General features: G+C 39.2%; 1 protein-coding gene across 2 annotated transcripts in view; it reads right to left on the bottom strand.

Annotated features, from left to right (window-relative positions):
- The window catches only part of LOC306868881 (myocardin-related transcription factor B-like), a 60,326-nt gene that overhangs the window by 7,290 nt on the left and 40,446 nt on the right, over positions 1-12,590 (bottom strand). Inside the window, exons 1-11 of one of the 2 annotated variants that reach the window (XM_079415331.1) lie at positions 11,219-11,478; positions 8,039-8,104; positions 6,651-6,706; positions 6,252-6,327; positions 5,991-6,131; positions 5,649-5,812; positions 5,263-5,367; positions 3,579-3,826; positions 2,034-2,202; positions 1,227-1,955; positions 999-1,130 (exon numbers count right to left, since the gene is read on the bottom strand). In XM_079415331.1, coding sequence (XP_079271457.1) covers positions 999-1,130; positions 1,227-1,955; positions 2,034-2,202; positions 3,579-3,826; positions 5,263-5,367; positions 5,649-5,812; positions 5,991-6,131; positions 6,252-6,327; positions 6,651-6,706; positions 8,039-8,104; positions 11,219-11,303 — 1,971 coding nt within the window. In that variant the 5' untranslated portion in view covers positions 11,304-11,478. Of the gene's footprint in view, positions 1-998; positions 1,131-1,226; positions 1,956-2,033; positions 2,203-3,578; positions 3,827-5,262; positions 5,368-5,648; positions 5,813-5,990; positions 6,132-6,251; positions 6,328-6,650; positions 6,707-8,038; positions 8,105-11,218; positions 11,479-12,590 lie in introns of those variants that run through there. The other variant, XM_079415330.1, reaches the window with a different exon arrangement.

Here is a 12,590-nt window from a genome sequence, read left to right as displayed (position 1 = left end):
ACCAAATCAAGTGACAATAAGTCAGAAACACTGAAATAAGTAAACAAAGTGAAACAAGTAAAAATTTGGTAAACTAGTTTTATGAAACAGCCCCCCGATTACTAGAAACTTCCAAACAGGTGTGAGTTGGAACTGGTTGGAGCTAAACCGTGCAGAGCTGTGGCCCTCCAGGAATTGAGTTTGAGGCCAGTCCACACGAAGACGGGTTTCTCTGTATACGCATAAATTTTTTACCGTATAGGCGTTTCGTCCACACGAAACCGGCGTTTTCGAAGAGTGAAACCGATCATTTTTGAAACCGGGTCCCAGGGTGGATAAATTTGAAAACGCCGGTTTCATGTTTTCGTGTGGACGGCGAATCCGTATATTTTCTGAAACGATGACGTCATCAGCCCACGTCTCGCCCCTAATCAGACACCGCTACGTCACATAACAGCGACAACAACAACAACAACAATGTCAGACTACGTGCCTGTGTTCGTGCTGCAGAACCTGCTGAGCTCATTAGTTTTATTAAAGCAAAATCTTCTGCTTTGTGTGTTAGTTTATATTCAGCGCGCAAGGTTTACGCACATGGTCCAAGTCTTCTTCTCTGTTTTTTTGTGTATCTCTGTGGCAGAATTACAGCGCCACACATTGGTCTGGCATGTGTACTACATCGTTTTCAGTCGGTTTCAGTGATTCCGTGTGGACGCAGATATTTCCTGAGACGACTCCGTGTTTACGGAATTTGAGGCAAAAAAAAAAGATCGGATAGGGAGAAACCAGTCTTCGTGTGGACGTAGCCTGAGACCACTGTGGTCAGGTGTTCTGCATTTGCGTTACGAATGGAACAGTTAAGCACTGAGAACGGTTCAGCCCAACGGTGGAAAAGCAGCTTATGATAACTGTGGATCAGGGATCAGGACCCCTCTTTAATGGCTACAAGATATATTTTTATATTTTTGACACGTTTAATCATTTGCTTGATGTTAATTGCACAGAAGCGGTTTGCTTACTTGAGGTGGAGATGGGGTCTGATTTGAATGCTGTTGTAAAATTGTATTGTTGGACGTCTGTGTTTGCAGAAGTGGTGTTTGTATGATGCTTTGAGCCAAACTGGGCATTGTTGGTTGGAGAACGGTCTGCGCCTGCAAAAAATATAGAGGAAAAACTCCAAATAAGATATTATTTTATACATTTTCCTCACTGTAAATAGAACTGGCATTTCATGAATGTTAAGAGACCTGTGTGCTGATGGGATTGTTGGGCAGGCTGATGGGTAACAGGATTTGTGCAGCAGGCTGAGTGTTGATCAGTGTCTGCTGATGCAGCACTTGAGGGACTTGCTGGGTGTTGATATAGAACTGCTGGACTGGGGTGTGGTGCCGCTGGGCATGTGGCTCTTCCTGTTTCACACCTGTAGTTTGCCGCAGGGGACTCTGCTTGGAGTTGCAGCTCGGGGAGGCTCCGTTCTCCTCTTTGACCTGGACTGATGGATTGGGTTCAGGCTGCTTCCCTCCGCCCTGCTGACTCCTCTTCTCCACCTCCAGCTGTATCTTTAGCTCCTCCACCAGCCGCTGCTCCTGCTCCAGCTTACGCATGAGTTCCTCAATCTGGCGCTCCTTCTCGTGAAGGCGCTGGTCTTTTTCGGACACCTTGATGTCCATGGTCATGTCTTCAGGTGTGGGTTTGAGGGGTGAGGTGCCTGTTGGTGGACGGGCTGGAGACAACGTAAATAGAGCTTTGGTGGGACTGTCTCTGCTGTCCTCCATACTGATGTTGGAGGCCTCAGGAGAAACGGGTGGAGTTGTGCTCATGCTGTCAGGCTGCAGTGAAGCTTTGGAGATGTTTGTATCCATGGTTGTAGCATATTGAGAGCTCTCCTGGTGGGCCTTAAGCTTTTCTATGAGATCTGTTTTCGTGCCGGATACAGGAAGTCCTCGCAATTTCAGCTCCATCTTAAGCTCAGCCACCTACAGGTTCAAAGAACAGCTGTACTTCTGCATACTTATCTATTGTAGGAGCAGGAAATAAATCAGCATGTTACCCACCTTCATCTCATCTAGGTTGGTAGGCAGAGACCCGGTTTTACGACCGGTCACAGTATTGTTGGGACGTGAAGGAGCCGCATTGGGCAGAGATACCACAATAGGAGCGGGAAGATTTGGGCTGGTGCTCAATGTGATGCTGGGGCAGCCGTTTTGACTCTCAGCTACTGCCCTGTAGAGGATGAAGGAAGTTTTAAATGCAATGGGAACTTCCTGTTCCCTCATCATTCACAATAAATGGTCTTTCTACACAATAGAAGCAGAGGTATATCTTGCAGCAACAGAAGCCAAAATGGAAAAGAATTTGAGGAAGGCATGATTAGTTGGACATGATTAGTTGGTGAAACCATTATTTAAAGTCTATCGCTCATAGCACACCACGCTCACATTCTTTTCTGAATTACATGATTCTGCTGCAAAGCAATCAGGCTCACAGTAAATCCTTTTGTCAGAGCTTAAACTGATATATCAGAATTATATGCAATTGCACAAGCCCGTAACCAATGATTCAACTGAATTGACATTACGCAAGTGAACTAGCATTATGTATTTATGCCATGTGCACAAAGTGCAAGTGTTCCCCAAGGCACTGAACTCTATGAAGTGAAGTGCCAAACTACAGTGCTACTGTAGCAAGTTGATGCACATCACTTTTTATGGACAATCCGCACAATGTACATATAAAAAGACCAAATGTAATTTTTGTATATACTGGAAAAATATACAGTGTTCCATCCTCTGCTCAATATTCTCCTCCAAAATAGTGTAAATTGAAGGCTATACAAAACAAATATAAAAGTATAATTGTAGGCTATGCTAAACATTAATGCACACAAAAACTATCCCAAAAGACAGACAGATTAAATCACTAAATAATAATAATACAAGAGGTATAATGTCCTGCAAGAACACACATTCATTCTTCTGAAGACATTACTGTCATTTATTTATTCGGTCTCTCATAACAATTGTATTATGTGTTAAATGTATGATTTCAATGAATCATTTTCAAATTTCAAACTATTTAAAGCTGAATTAAAGTCCTAAACAAAATATTTTGTCAAAATTATATTATCAGTCTTTTTGCAAAATGCAAATACTCAATTTGTAACATTTACAACTACAAAATGCAGCTGTAAAATGTAAGGAAGGAATTGGAGGAAATTGCATTGGAGGAAAACGAGCATTAAACAGCACACACATCTAACATTAAATTAAGTTGTCTTGTGCTTTGGATAGCTTGAGCTGTCCACTTTTCTTGCAGCAAAGCATTTTTTTCATTAATGTAGAATTTCATCACTGACAGAGTTTACCAAATAATCAGTAATTAACTTTGTTCCTGTTTATCCAAATTCAAACAACATGCTATAACATTGAAAAAATAATCAGCATAGTATACTCATGTTGTATCATTCTGTTATATAATATGTGAATTATTAAACAAATTAGTTGTGAAAAACGCTTTTCATGTTGAGGTTTTAATGACACAAGGTGCTTATGCTAAGGGTTGCATGTTATGTTGGAAACTATAATGGAAGTGTGACATACCTGAGTGGTGCTGGTAATATGGCCTGGTAACTGTAATGCTGTTGCTGTTGACTGAGAATCTGGAGCTGCAGGAACTGCTGCTGTTGCTGAAGCAGCTTGGCATATGCCGAGTCCATCGGTGCTTCATTGGGTTCCTGCTTCTGGTCGGGCGGGATGTACTGGTGATACTTGAGTTTCTTAATTCGCGGTTTGGCTTCTTTACTCTTCTTGCTTCGGCTCTTGTCACTGGACTGTTTGGGCTGACTTTGCTGGATGGAAACAAGGGCAGAAGAACTGAATAAAAGGTGTCACCTGAAATCCTACAGTCAACACCCTTGCACTTTGGCATGATATCACAACACAAGTCTATTTGCTTTGTGATTTTTAGGTGATTCCAATAATGTTTCAACTAGCTCAGTTCTCTTGCTAACAGAGATGTCAGCACTCTGAGAATACCAGAAGCTGAGAGATTTGTGGGCAAAACCGCAAGTTTGTGACTGCTGTGGAAAGGTGAGACTTGTATGAGAACATCTACCTAAAATCACAGGAAGCGGAAACAGGATGCATGGAGGTGACATGACCCTCATTGTTCCTAAATATTGAGTCACAGGATACACATGAAAATGGTCTGGCTTATGAGGAAGGGAGTTGAAAGTCATCAGGATGTAATAACACAACATTTCAAGCTGGCTTATGTGTGAGCAGGTTCCCGAAGCTCCACTGGGTCAGCATTGATCCTCTGTCATGGAGTAAATATGCGGAGTATGCTTTGAAGGCATGGATTATGATGAATGCACAAGTTATTGCCTGACTCCTGTTTCTATGTCCCCGGCTTCAGTTCGTTCTTCTCCGCATTATGAGTGTGAATGTTTCATTTAACCTCCAATTGAAGACGGCTGCTAGCACTTCTAACTCTGCATCTGCTGCTCTTCTGAAACTGATTTGGCCTAAGGTACCTTTGACAAGTTGCTGTAAACAAGCTTTTTAGAGTGACAAACAACAGCTCTACTTTGGTACCGTACACAATAAATATATAATTTTTTTTTTTACTAAAGATTTAAACTACTGTCCACATTTCGGGTCAGTATGATTTTTTTTTTTTAAAGATATTACTACTTTTATTCAGCAAGGATGCATTAAATTGATCAAAAGTAACAGCAAAGATGTTTATAATAAATGCTGTTCTTTTCGCAGTTTCCACAAAAATATTAAGCAGCAAAGCATCATATTAGAATGATTTCTGAAGGATCATGTGACACTGAACACTGGAGTAATTATGCTGAAAATTCAGCTTTGACATCACAGGCATAAAATTACATCTAAAATACATTCAAATAGAAACAAGCTATTTAAAACTGTAATAATATTTCACAATATTACTATTTTTAATGTATTTTGAATCAAATGCATGCAGCCTTGTTGAGCATAAGAGACTTTTTTTTCAAAAACATGTGAAAAATCTTCCCAATCCCAAACTTTTGAATGCTAGTGTATATAAAATTCTATAAAACTCTTTAGCATCAGTATTTTAATCTAACTTCGATTTATTACCTCTTACTCTTTCAGTTTCACAGTCAGTGTGGTACATTTCATTATTTAGCTGGAGTTGCTATTTTGAAATTAGCCAGTAATGCTGTGAGACCTTTATCTCAAAAATAAACATAGGCAGGAAATTACATCATGGTGGTTAGGACATATGGTTTACCTTCACGAGGGTAGGTCCAGGCTTTGTGGGAGCAGCAGCAACTGTCTGAGTGGAAGTCATTACTCGGCCATCTTCTACTGATGTTCTGTTCAGGAAGTCTAAACTCTGGGTTGTAGGTGGACACAGTTGATAAAAAGAGATTAAAAGCCATATGGCCATTAGAAGGGACAGAGACGTATAAATCTAATCAGCAACAATGTCTGGATAATTTATAGAGAAAACAGACACTACTTAGCTCTTCTGGAGAGCTTCATACTTCATATGATTTAATGAAAGCATTCTTTATCAAATCTTTTTATGATGAGCTAACTGTAAATATTAGAACTGAATATTTCTGAACTGGTTATCAGTCTGGATGTGAATCTAGGGACCATTAAGACGCTGACCTGGAGTTTGGAGCCAGTTGGAGGCGAAACAGAGGATGGTTCAGGCAGTCTGGCTTCTACAGGAGAAGACGCAGAGCCTTGAGACTCATGACTAGCTGGCTGCTCTGGAGACAGAGCTTCACTGCTGTCCTCATTGAAGTTATAAACATCCAGTCCTTCAACTTCTGTGTCAAACAAAATACAAACCAAACCACAAAACAAAACCAAACAAAAACCAAAACAAAAGAACAAAAAACCCCACACAAAACAAAACTATTTAGTAACTGACATTTACTTTCCTTGGCAATTCCAGTTAATTTGATTAAGCATGAAAATAATACAATATTTAATTGTTTTTTTTACCAGCATCAACAGGCAGAATGTTCTTCTCCACCAGCTCCATTGGTCCGGGCCTCTGTGCAATCTTCTCATTGAGGTCATCTGCTAGACGTGACCTCTTTAGTTTCATCTGAGTGGCTTGCAAAGAAGGCTCTGCGTGGGTTTCTGAAATATATAAACATCAGACCATACTGTACTAAAGCGGTGTGATAAATTAAGTATCCAGGAAGTGAAACAAAAGACTCTGACAATGCTCAAATCACATATGTTCGATCAGGTGCGTACCTTGTAAAATGTGCATACGAACAAGTTCAGCGCGATCAGGTCTGCTGCGGATTTTATGCTTCAGGAAGTTCTCAGTCTGTATGATGAAAATGCAATATGAATATCTGGTATTGTTCTCATAGCACTATAGTAGCTGTCAAATGTTGATTTCTAGATTTCACAGAGTGGCTGATGGCAAACAAAGTGTAATATATTATGTAATTAATTAACTTAGTATGAAATAATAATGTAAACAAATCTGTTGAATTTCTTTACTCATGACTTTAGCAAATTAAGTGATGATAAACAACACAATGGAACTGTTGTGATTTTTAGATAACACATCTAAACCTGTGTGAAGTCCAGTTCACTAATAAATAATGCAAAGTGTAGGAATAATTCTGAGCATTTGAGTCTTACCCTTGCCCTCTCCAGACTTCTAACCTGCCCGTGAAAAGCAGCAGGTGTCTTCAGCGCTGGAAAGAAAAATATATTCAAAGCCTTCATTTCAAAACAAGAAGTCAAATGACATCATTTAATATCCTGTTATATAATGCATCATGTTTTCATGGCACAAAGCTTTTTTCAACATTTTGCTGTTTAACTGCTGTGTGCTAAAGGACTTCTTCTACTAAACCAAAGTTCATGCAGATATACCCTAAAGGAAAATCTAAGATTGTTTTATCTACTGAAGCTGAACTAGAAAGTCAGCATTTTGACCCACTTTAGAGAATGTGTGCATGACAATTTGTAAACTAAAGGTGTTTTGTTATCTTTATACATAAAACAAAAGTCAATCTGCCAATGGGTAAAGAAAAATAAAATTCGAAAACAAGTCAAATTCTCTGAAAACAAGTCTAATCATTTTATGTAATTTTACTTTGAGTAAATAATGTTTTGACCATTTTAAAATATTTTTTTAAATGTTTAAATTTTTTACTGGAAAACCAATTTTTATTTTTTTCCAAATATTTCATAAATATTGAAGAAACATTTCTGCTATGAGTATTTCAGTGGGTGTTGAACCGTCATCTACAGCCATGGTCAACAGGAAATTAGCGCTTAGTCACCACTGGCTTAATTAGCAAAGACATTGGTTGCTCACCCTCATTAGTCGTATATCGCTAACCAAGAGTGGCCTCTTAAATAGTCTGTTGCACTTACAACAACACTTTCAGAAAAGGTATAAGCCTGACATTAATATGATTAAAGAATGCAAGAACTGGTCTTTGTGGGAGAATCCGAGCCATTAAGCATTGACTAAAGCCCGGGAGGTAACCACAGATCTTGCTGAGCAAAAGTGCAGGCCCAGTCGCTGACTCACTCTTGGAGCTTGGACCATGACGTTAGGGGCCCTATACAGACGGCACGGACCGCTCCTGGACAGCTCCTGTTGTTCCAGACAGACATCAGTCACACCATTGTTCTATCTCTCCTTCCTTATCGGTTTGTATCCTCAACAGACACTTTCTTTTATTAGAACTGCTTTCCTTACCGACACGCATAACTTACTCCATCCCCCTGCCATCAAAAGGGTAATCTACAAAAAACTGTTTCTGGAGGTAAATGTGTTCCACTATATGAAGAATAAGTACAGTGTGTGTGCAGAGCTTAGGCGATAATGTGAGCGGCACTTTGTTAATGATGCTGGATTAGGAGTTAAAATAAGTAAGTAGATCATTTGACTAACATTTTTTTTTGGTCGCAACAGATTTTTCCATGAAAGTCCACTGCATGTAGGCCGAATTTGTCTAAACATTAATAGTTGACATTTGAGCGTTATGTTTCCATGAAGCATGCATACTCACGTGGCATGATGCCCTGGTCTGCGAGCTGCTCGCGTGTGCGCCTCTGCTGTAGTCTTAACTGAAGCACTGCGGAGGAAGCAAAAACAGAAAAATGTAACTTCGACGAGTTCTACTTTTAAAGGGATAGTTCACCCAAAAATGAAAATTCTGTCATTAATTACTCACCCTCTTGTCATTCCAAACCCGTAAGACCTTTGTTTATCTTCAGAACACCAATAAAAGATAGTTTTGATGAAATTCGAGAGCTTTCTGACCCTCCAATGACAGCAATGCAACTGACAAGGCCCAGAAAGGTAGTAAGGACATCATTAAAATAGTCCATGTGACATAAATAGTTCAACCTTAATTTTATGAAGCTACGAGAATACTGTGTGTGCACAGAAAAAAAAAAAAAGAGCTAATTCAGCATTATTATGCCGTGGTCGTGTCAGTTGTGTTGCTTTCTATGCAGGGTCAGAAAGCTCTCAGATTTCATCAAAAATCTGAATTTGTGTTCCGAAGATTAACAAAGGATTCTACGGGTTTGGAACAATATGAGGGTGTGTAAATATTTACAGACTTTTTTTTAACTAAAACCATAGAAACTGAAATAAAATAACTAAAAATTATTTCAGCAAGTTGCCAAGATTTCCCATTTTAATTTAGTTTAACTTGATGTACTTGAATTACTAAACTGAAACTGAATTAAAAATTACTAAAAAACTATAGACATTTAATTTTTTTTAAATAAAAATGACAAAGACAAAATTATAAATAATTTTGACTAAAATGAAAACAGAAAACAAAAAGAAATTCAAAGTAATAAAATACTATAATAATATTTCAATGATACTAAAATTATAGCACTGAACTTGAAAAGTTTTGGTTTTCCACCTCAGGTTCACGGTTTCAGGGCAGTAACCACCATATTCACCGTTTTGTTTTTTCCCTGCCAAAGGACAATTCTTAATGTGTGGTATTGAGGTATTTATTCTCAAAACTCCCTTGTAGTAAATCAAAATTCGAACAGGTATTTGATTTAGCGAATAGTTAATAGCGGTAGTATTGCTCAGTTTTGGTGTTTCTGTTAATAAATTATATTAGAACTTAAAAAAAAAAAAAAATCCACAACATTCAATGTTTCATCAAAAATGTTTCGGGGATGAAGGTCAACCCAAGATTTGTACTTGAAATTAAGTGTATTAAAAGTATTAAGCTTTAAAAAAAAAAATCTCAACAGTTTTGACCTCAAAAGCAAGCATACAACAGAATGCAGTTTATAAAAGAGATCAACAACAGGACGGCGTCCAAAGCACAAAATAATAAACACTGCAATGGTCCTATCAACTTCTTGAGGTGATGTCATCTGAACTCTTGGCGTTGGATTTGCTGTCCATAAAAAGCGAGATGCAAGGTGGTACGCTTTGGATGACGAGGCACTGGTGCATTAACAACCAAGAACATCAAAAAGACAAGCGAAAAGGTGAAATGCAGGCAGTTATGCACAGCCTACTACATTCACCACGAATGCTATTTCACCATCCTAACAAGACAACTCGGTTTATACATTTCAAAACACACAAGCGTAGGCATGTTGGTGCAAGAGAATAACACCACTCCTCTGCAAAACATTTAAAGAGGAGGATGGCAGTTGATCGTGACAAATGGGACAGCGGAGCGTGGAACATGCCCAGCAGACCCCCGCTTCCACCCATCATCAGCACTGGGAGCACAGAGCCGATCTGATTGGCCTAGCACACCCAGTTCTGCCGGAGTCCCGGGAGAGCGACCACTCTGTCTGACTCACCCCTGCTAAAATAAACCCAGCCGTTGTGAGAACAAGGCCTGGGAAACAGAAGAGTTTGGAAATGGCATTGGGGGGGTACGTTGAACACATACAATCTGTGTCACAGCTGAATAAAGAGTGGACAGACTGAAGGAGGGGACCAAGTGCCTCTTCTTAATAATAAAAAAACAAACAAAAAAAAACAGCAGCTTGGAACACTCTGTCCCGGATCTTGTTTTCCATTATTATCTGTGCCAGGAGGATCTCTGGTGGGTTTCAATATTAAAGCAGTTATCCATTACAAATCAAGATCCATGCCACCACCATGCAGCTTTTTCAGAATAATGTGCCCAATGAAGCTTGATGGAAGAGTAATACCATAATCATCTTCACGTAAGTACGCCGGAACATGACATGCCTGCAGTCATCCCAGTGTTTGTTGAGCTGATGTCATTCCTGATGTTCTCTGCTGAACCCTGACTGACCTTTATCTGGATCCAGGCCTCTCTCTTGAACTGTACAATAAACAAAAGGCAGCTTAGATCCTCGTATGTCTCGCTTCTCTAAAACCCTCTCAAGATTCAGTTTAAATCTAGGAACAGGGTTCAAGTTAGTTAAATTTGACTGCACCTTAACACAACCAGACGCTATCATAAATTAAATGAATGGGCTGTGTTATGGCTACCAAGCCTGTTAATGTTGACTAAACTGAAGCTGTTTAAGAAACTCTCTGACATTGATCTGGACAGTGTTGACATTACTGTTGCAAAAAATATTTCAGCAGCTTGACAGATGACTGTATCTTCATGGGTGCTTGCAGAGCTCCGGAGGATTGTAGAGAATGTATGATAAACGAATATACCATTTGGTTTACGGTTCACTGATGGGAACCATAACAACGATCAATACCTCACTTGAAACTCTCACAAGTGAAGCCATATATTAATAACAGTGAAGGGTGTAGCGATATCGTTATGCACTTGAAACCTGTGAAGAGCTGTTACTCCCATAAGGCATTAAAAGCAGATAAACTTCCTGAACAGACATGGTTAACCAGCTAAATGATTAACTGAATGGTGAGGTAATGTTTGGGTGTGAGTTTGAATTAAATTTTTTATGTTATATATATATATATATATATATAAATATAATGAAACCAACATCAGACAGCTTAAGTAAAACCCTGTTCCCTCACCATAACAAACCTTCAGTCACTTTTTTCCCATGAGATTTTATCACAGATCTAATTTGATACAACAACATTTCCATCCACTTCAGATCTTCTCAACATGTGCTCCAGTAATAATTACCAGATGCCTCATTCGGTGTCCTTCATTCATGTTTAGCATCAACTGCCCCATTTTAATTCATATTGACATGGAATTTTAAAAAGATTTCAAACTATTTGCATTTACCCCTGCAGACACTCAAGGTCTCCACTTCAAGGCAGGCCATGGAGCAGAGAGACAAACCGGAGAGCTGCCGTGTCTGGAGTCCCATGGATTGCTGTGGGAAATGAGGACAGAGGCAAAACGGCAAGTTCTGGCAGGAAAATCCCCAGCGTGTTGTTCGATTCCAGACTGTTCAGACAAGTTCCTTCACCGGTTCTGCCTCTAGACTGCTTGTGTGAGTGTTTGTGGGTGTGTATTTCTCAGCGAGAGTCAGCGCTCTCTGCAGCGTTTCAGCTCCGTCTCCGTCACTGGCTGACAGGAGAGGCGGGACTACAGAGCTGCAGTTGTTAACCCTCAACAGCACTGAACACTGGTTAAAAACAAGAGTCTAAAAGCTAACTTAACCTTAGACAATAAAGAGGAAGCCAATGCAAAAATATACATGTACAACCACAACTTCCCATACTTCTATTATACGCTACTTCAGCTTTAGCAGTGAGTAAATTCATTTTGTACCTTTTTTCCCTCTTGCAAACATGTTGTCATGGAACAAAAATGACAAAAACAACCAAGCAGCACCCCCGGGGTTATCTATGTTTGTCTCTGTCACTTAGTGTGGACATAAACTATTCATATTCAGGGTTTACAGATGAGAGTCAACACTTCACTCTTCTCATTTGTATTTCAGCAATCCGCCTTTCTAATAAAGCACTGTGTCTCATGGGGATTCGAGCAAAAATGCCATTAAATTTCTTATCTACGTCCAGGGATGTTTCTTTCATAGTCGCTGGAGATTAATATTTAAACAAAGCCTATCTGAATCAGCCAAAGTGATTAAACACAATGGAACAGGAATGTCCCGGGGGAAGGGAATAGGGAACGTAGTCCCAGGCCCACTGAGGTCCTGTATGGTTTAGCCTATTAGGGATGTGCAAAACTACATTTTTAGTGAGTGGGATGTGTGAACAAATAATTGGTTTTAAACCATGTTGGAAGTACATTGTTTAAAACCATTACATTTCCAATCTTTGGAAATGTAATGGTTACAGATTACAAGTTACCCTTTACAACATGTAATAAGTAGTGTAACTATTTCAGTTACTTTATTAAAGTAATGCAACTGATTATATTTGATTACTTTTCTAAATTTCTAATGAATGTTTTCAACTGTTAATTTTAATCATTTAAATTACATTTTAATTTTAAAGCACAGCCACCACAAAATCAGACTTTAGCAGCTCTTTTCACTTTGAGGTCGTTCTGATTTTTTATTTTGCAGCACTGGAATCCATTTTTATCACTCGCCATTGTGGCAACTCTCAGACAGGTTGTTCAGTGGCTATATGGATTGATGTAATTGGTAGATGTGCTGCTCAGTAAATTCAAACAAGAGAAC

The sequence above is a fragment of the Barbus barbus genome (genome assembly GCF_936440315.1).
Source record: "Barbus barbus genome assembly, chromosome: 4".
Classification (NCBI taxonomy): domain Eukaryota; kingdom Metazoa; phylum Chordata; class Actinopteri; order Cypriniformes; family Cyprinidae; genus Barbus; species Barbus barbus.
This window is presented reverse-complemented; position numbering and strand designations above follow the sequence as displayed.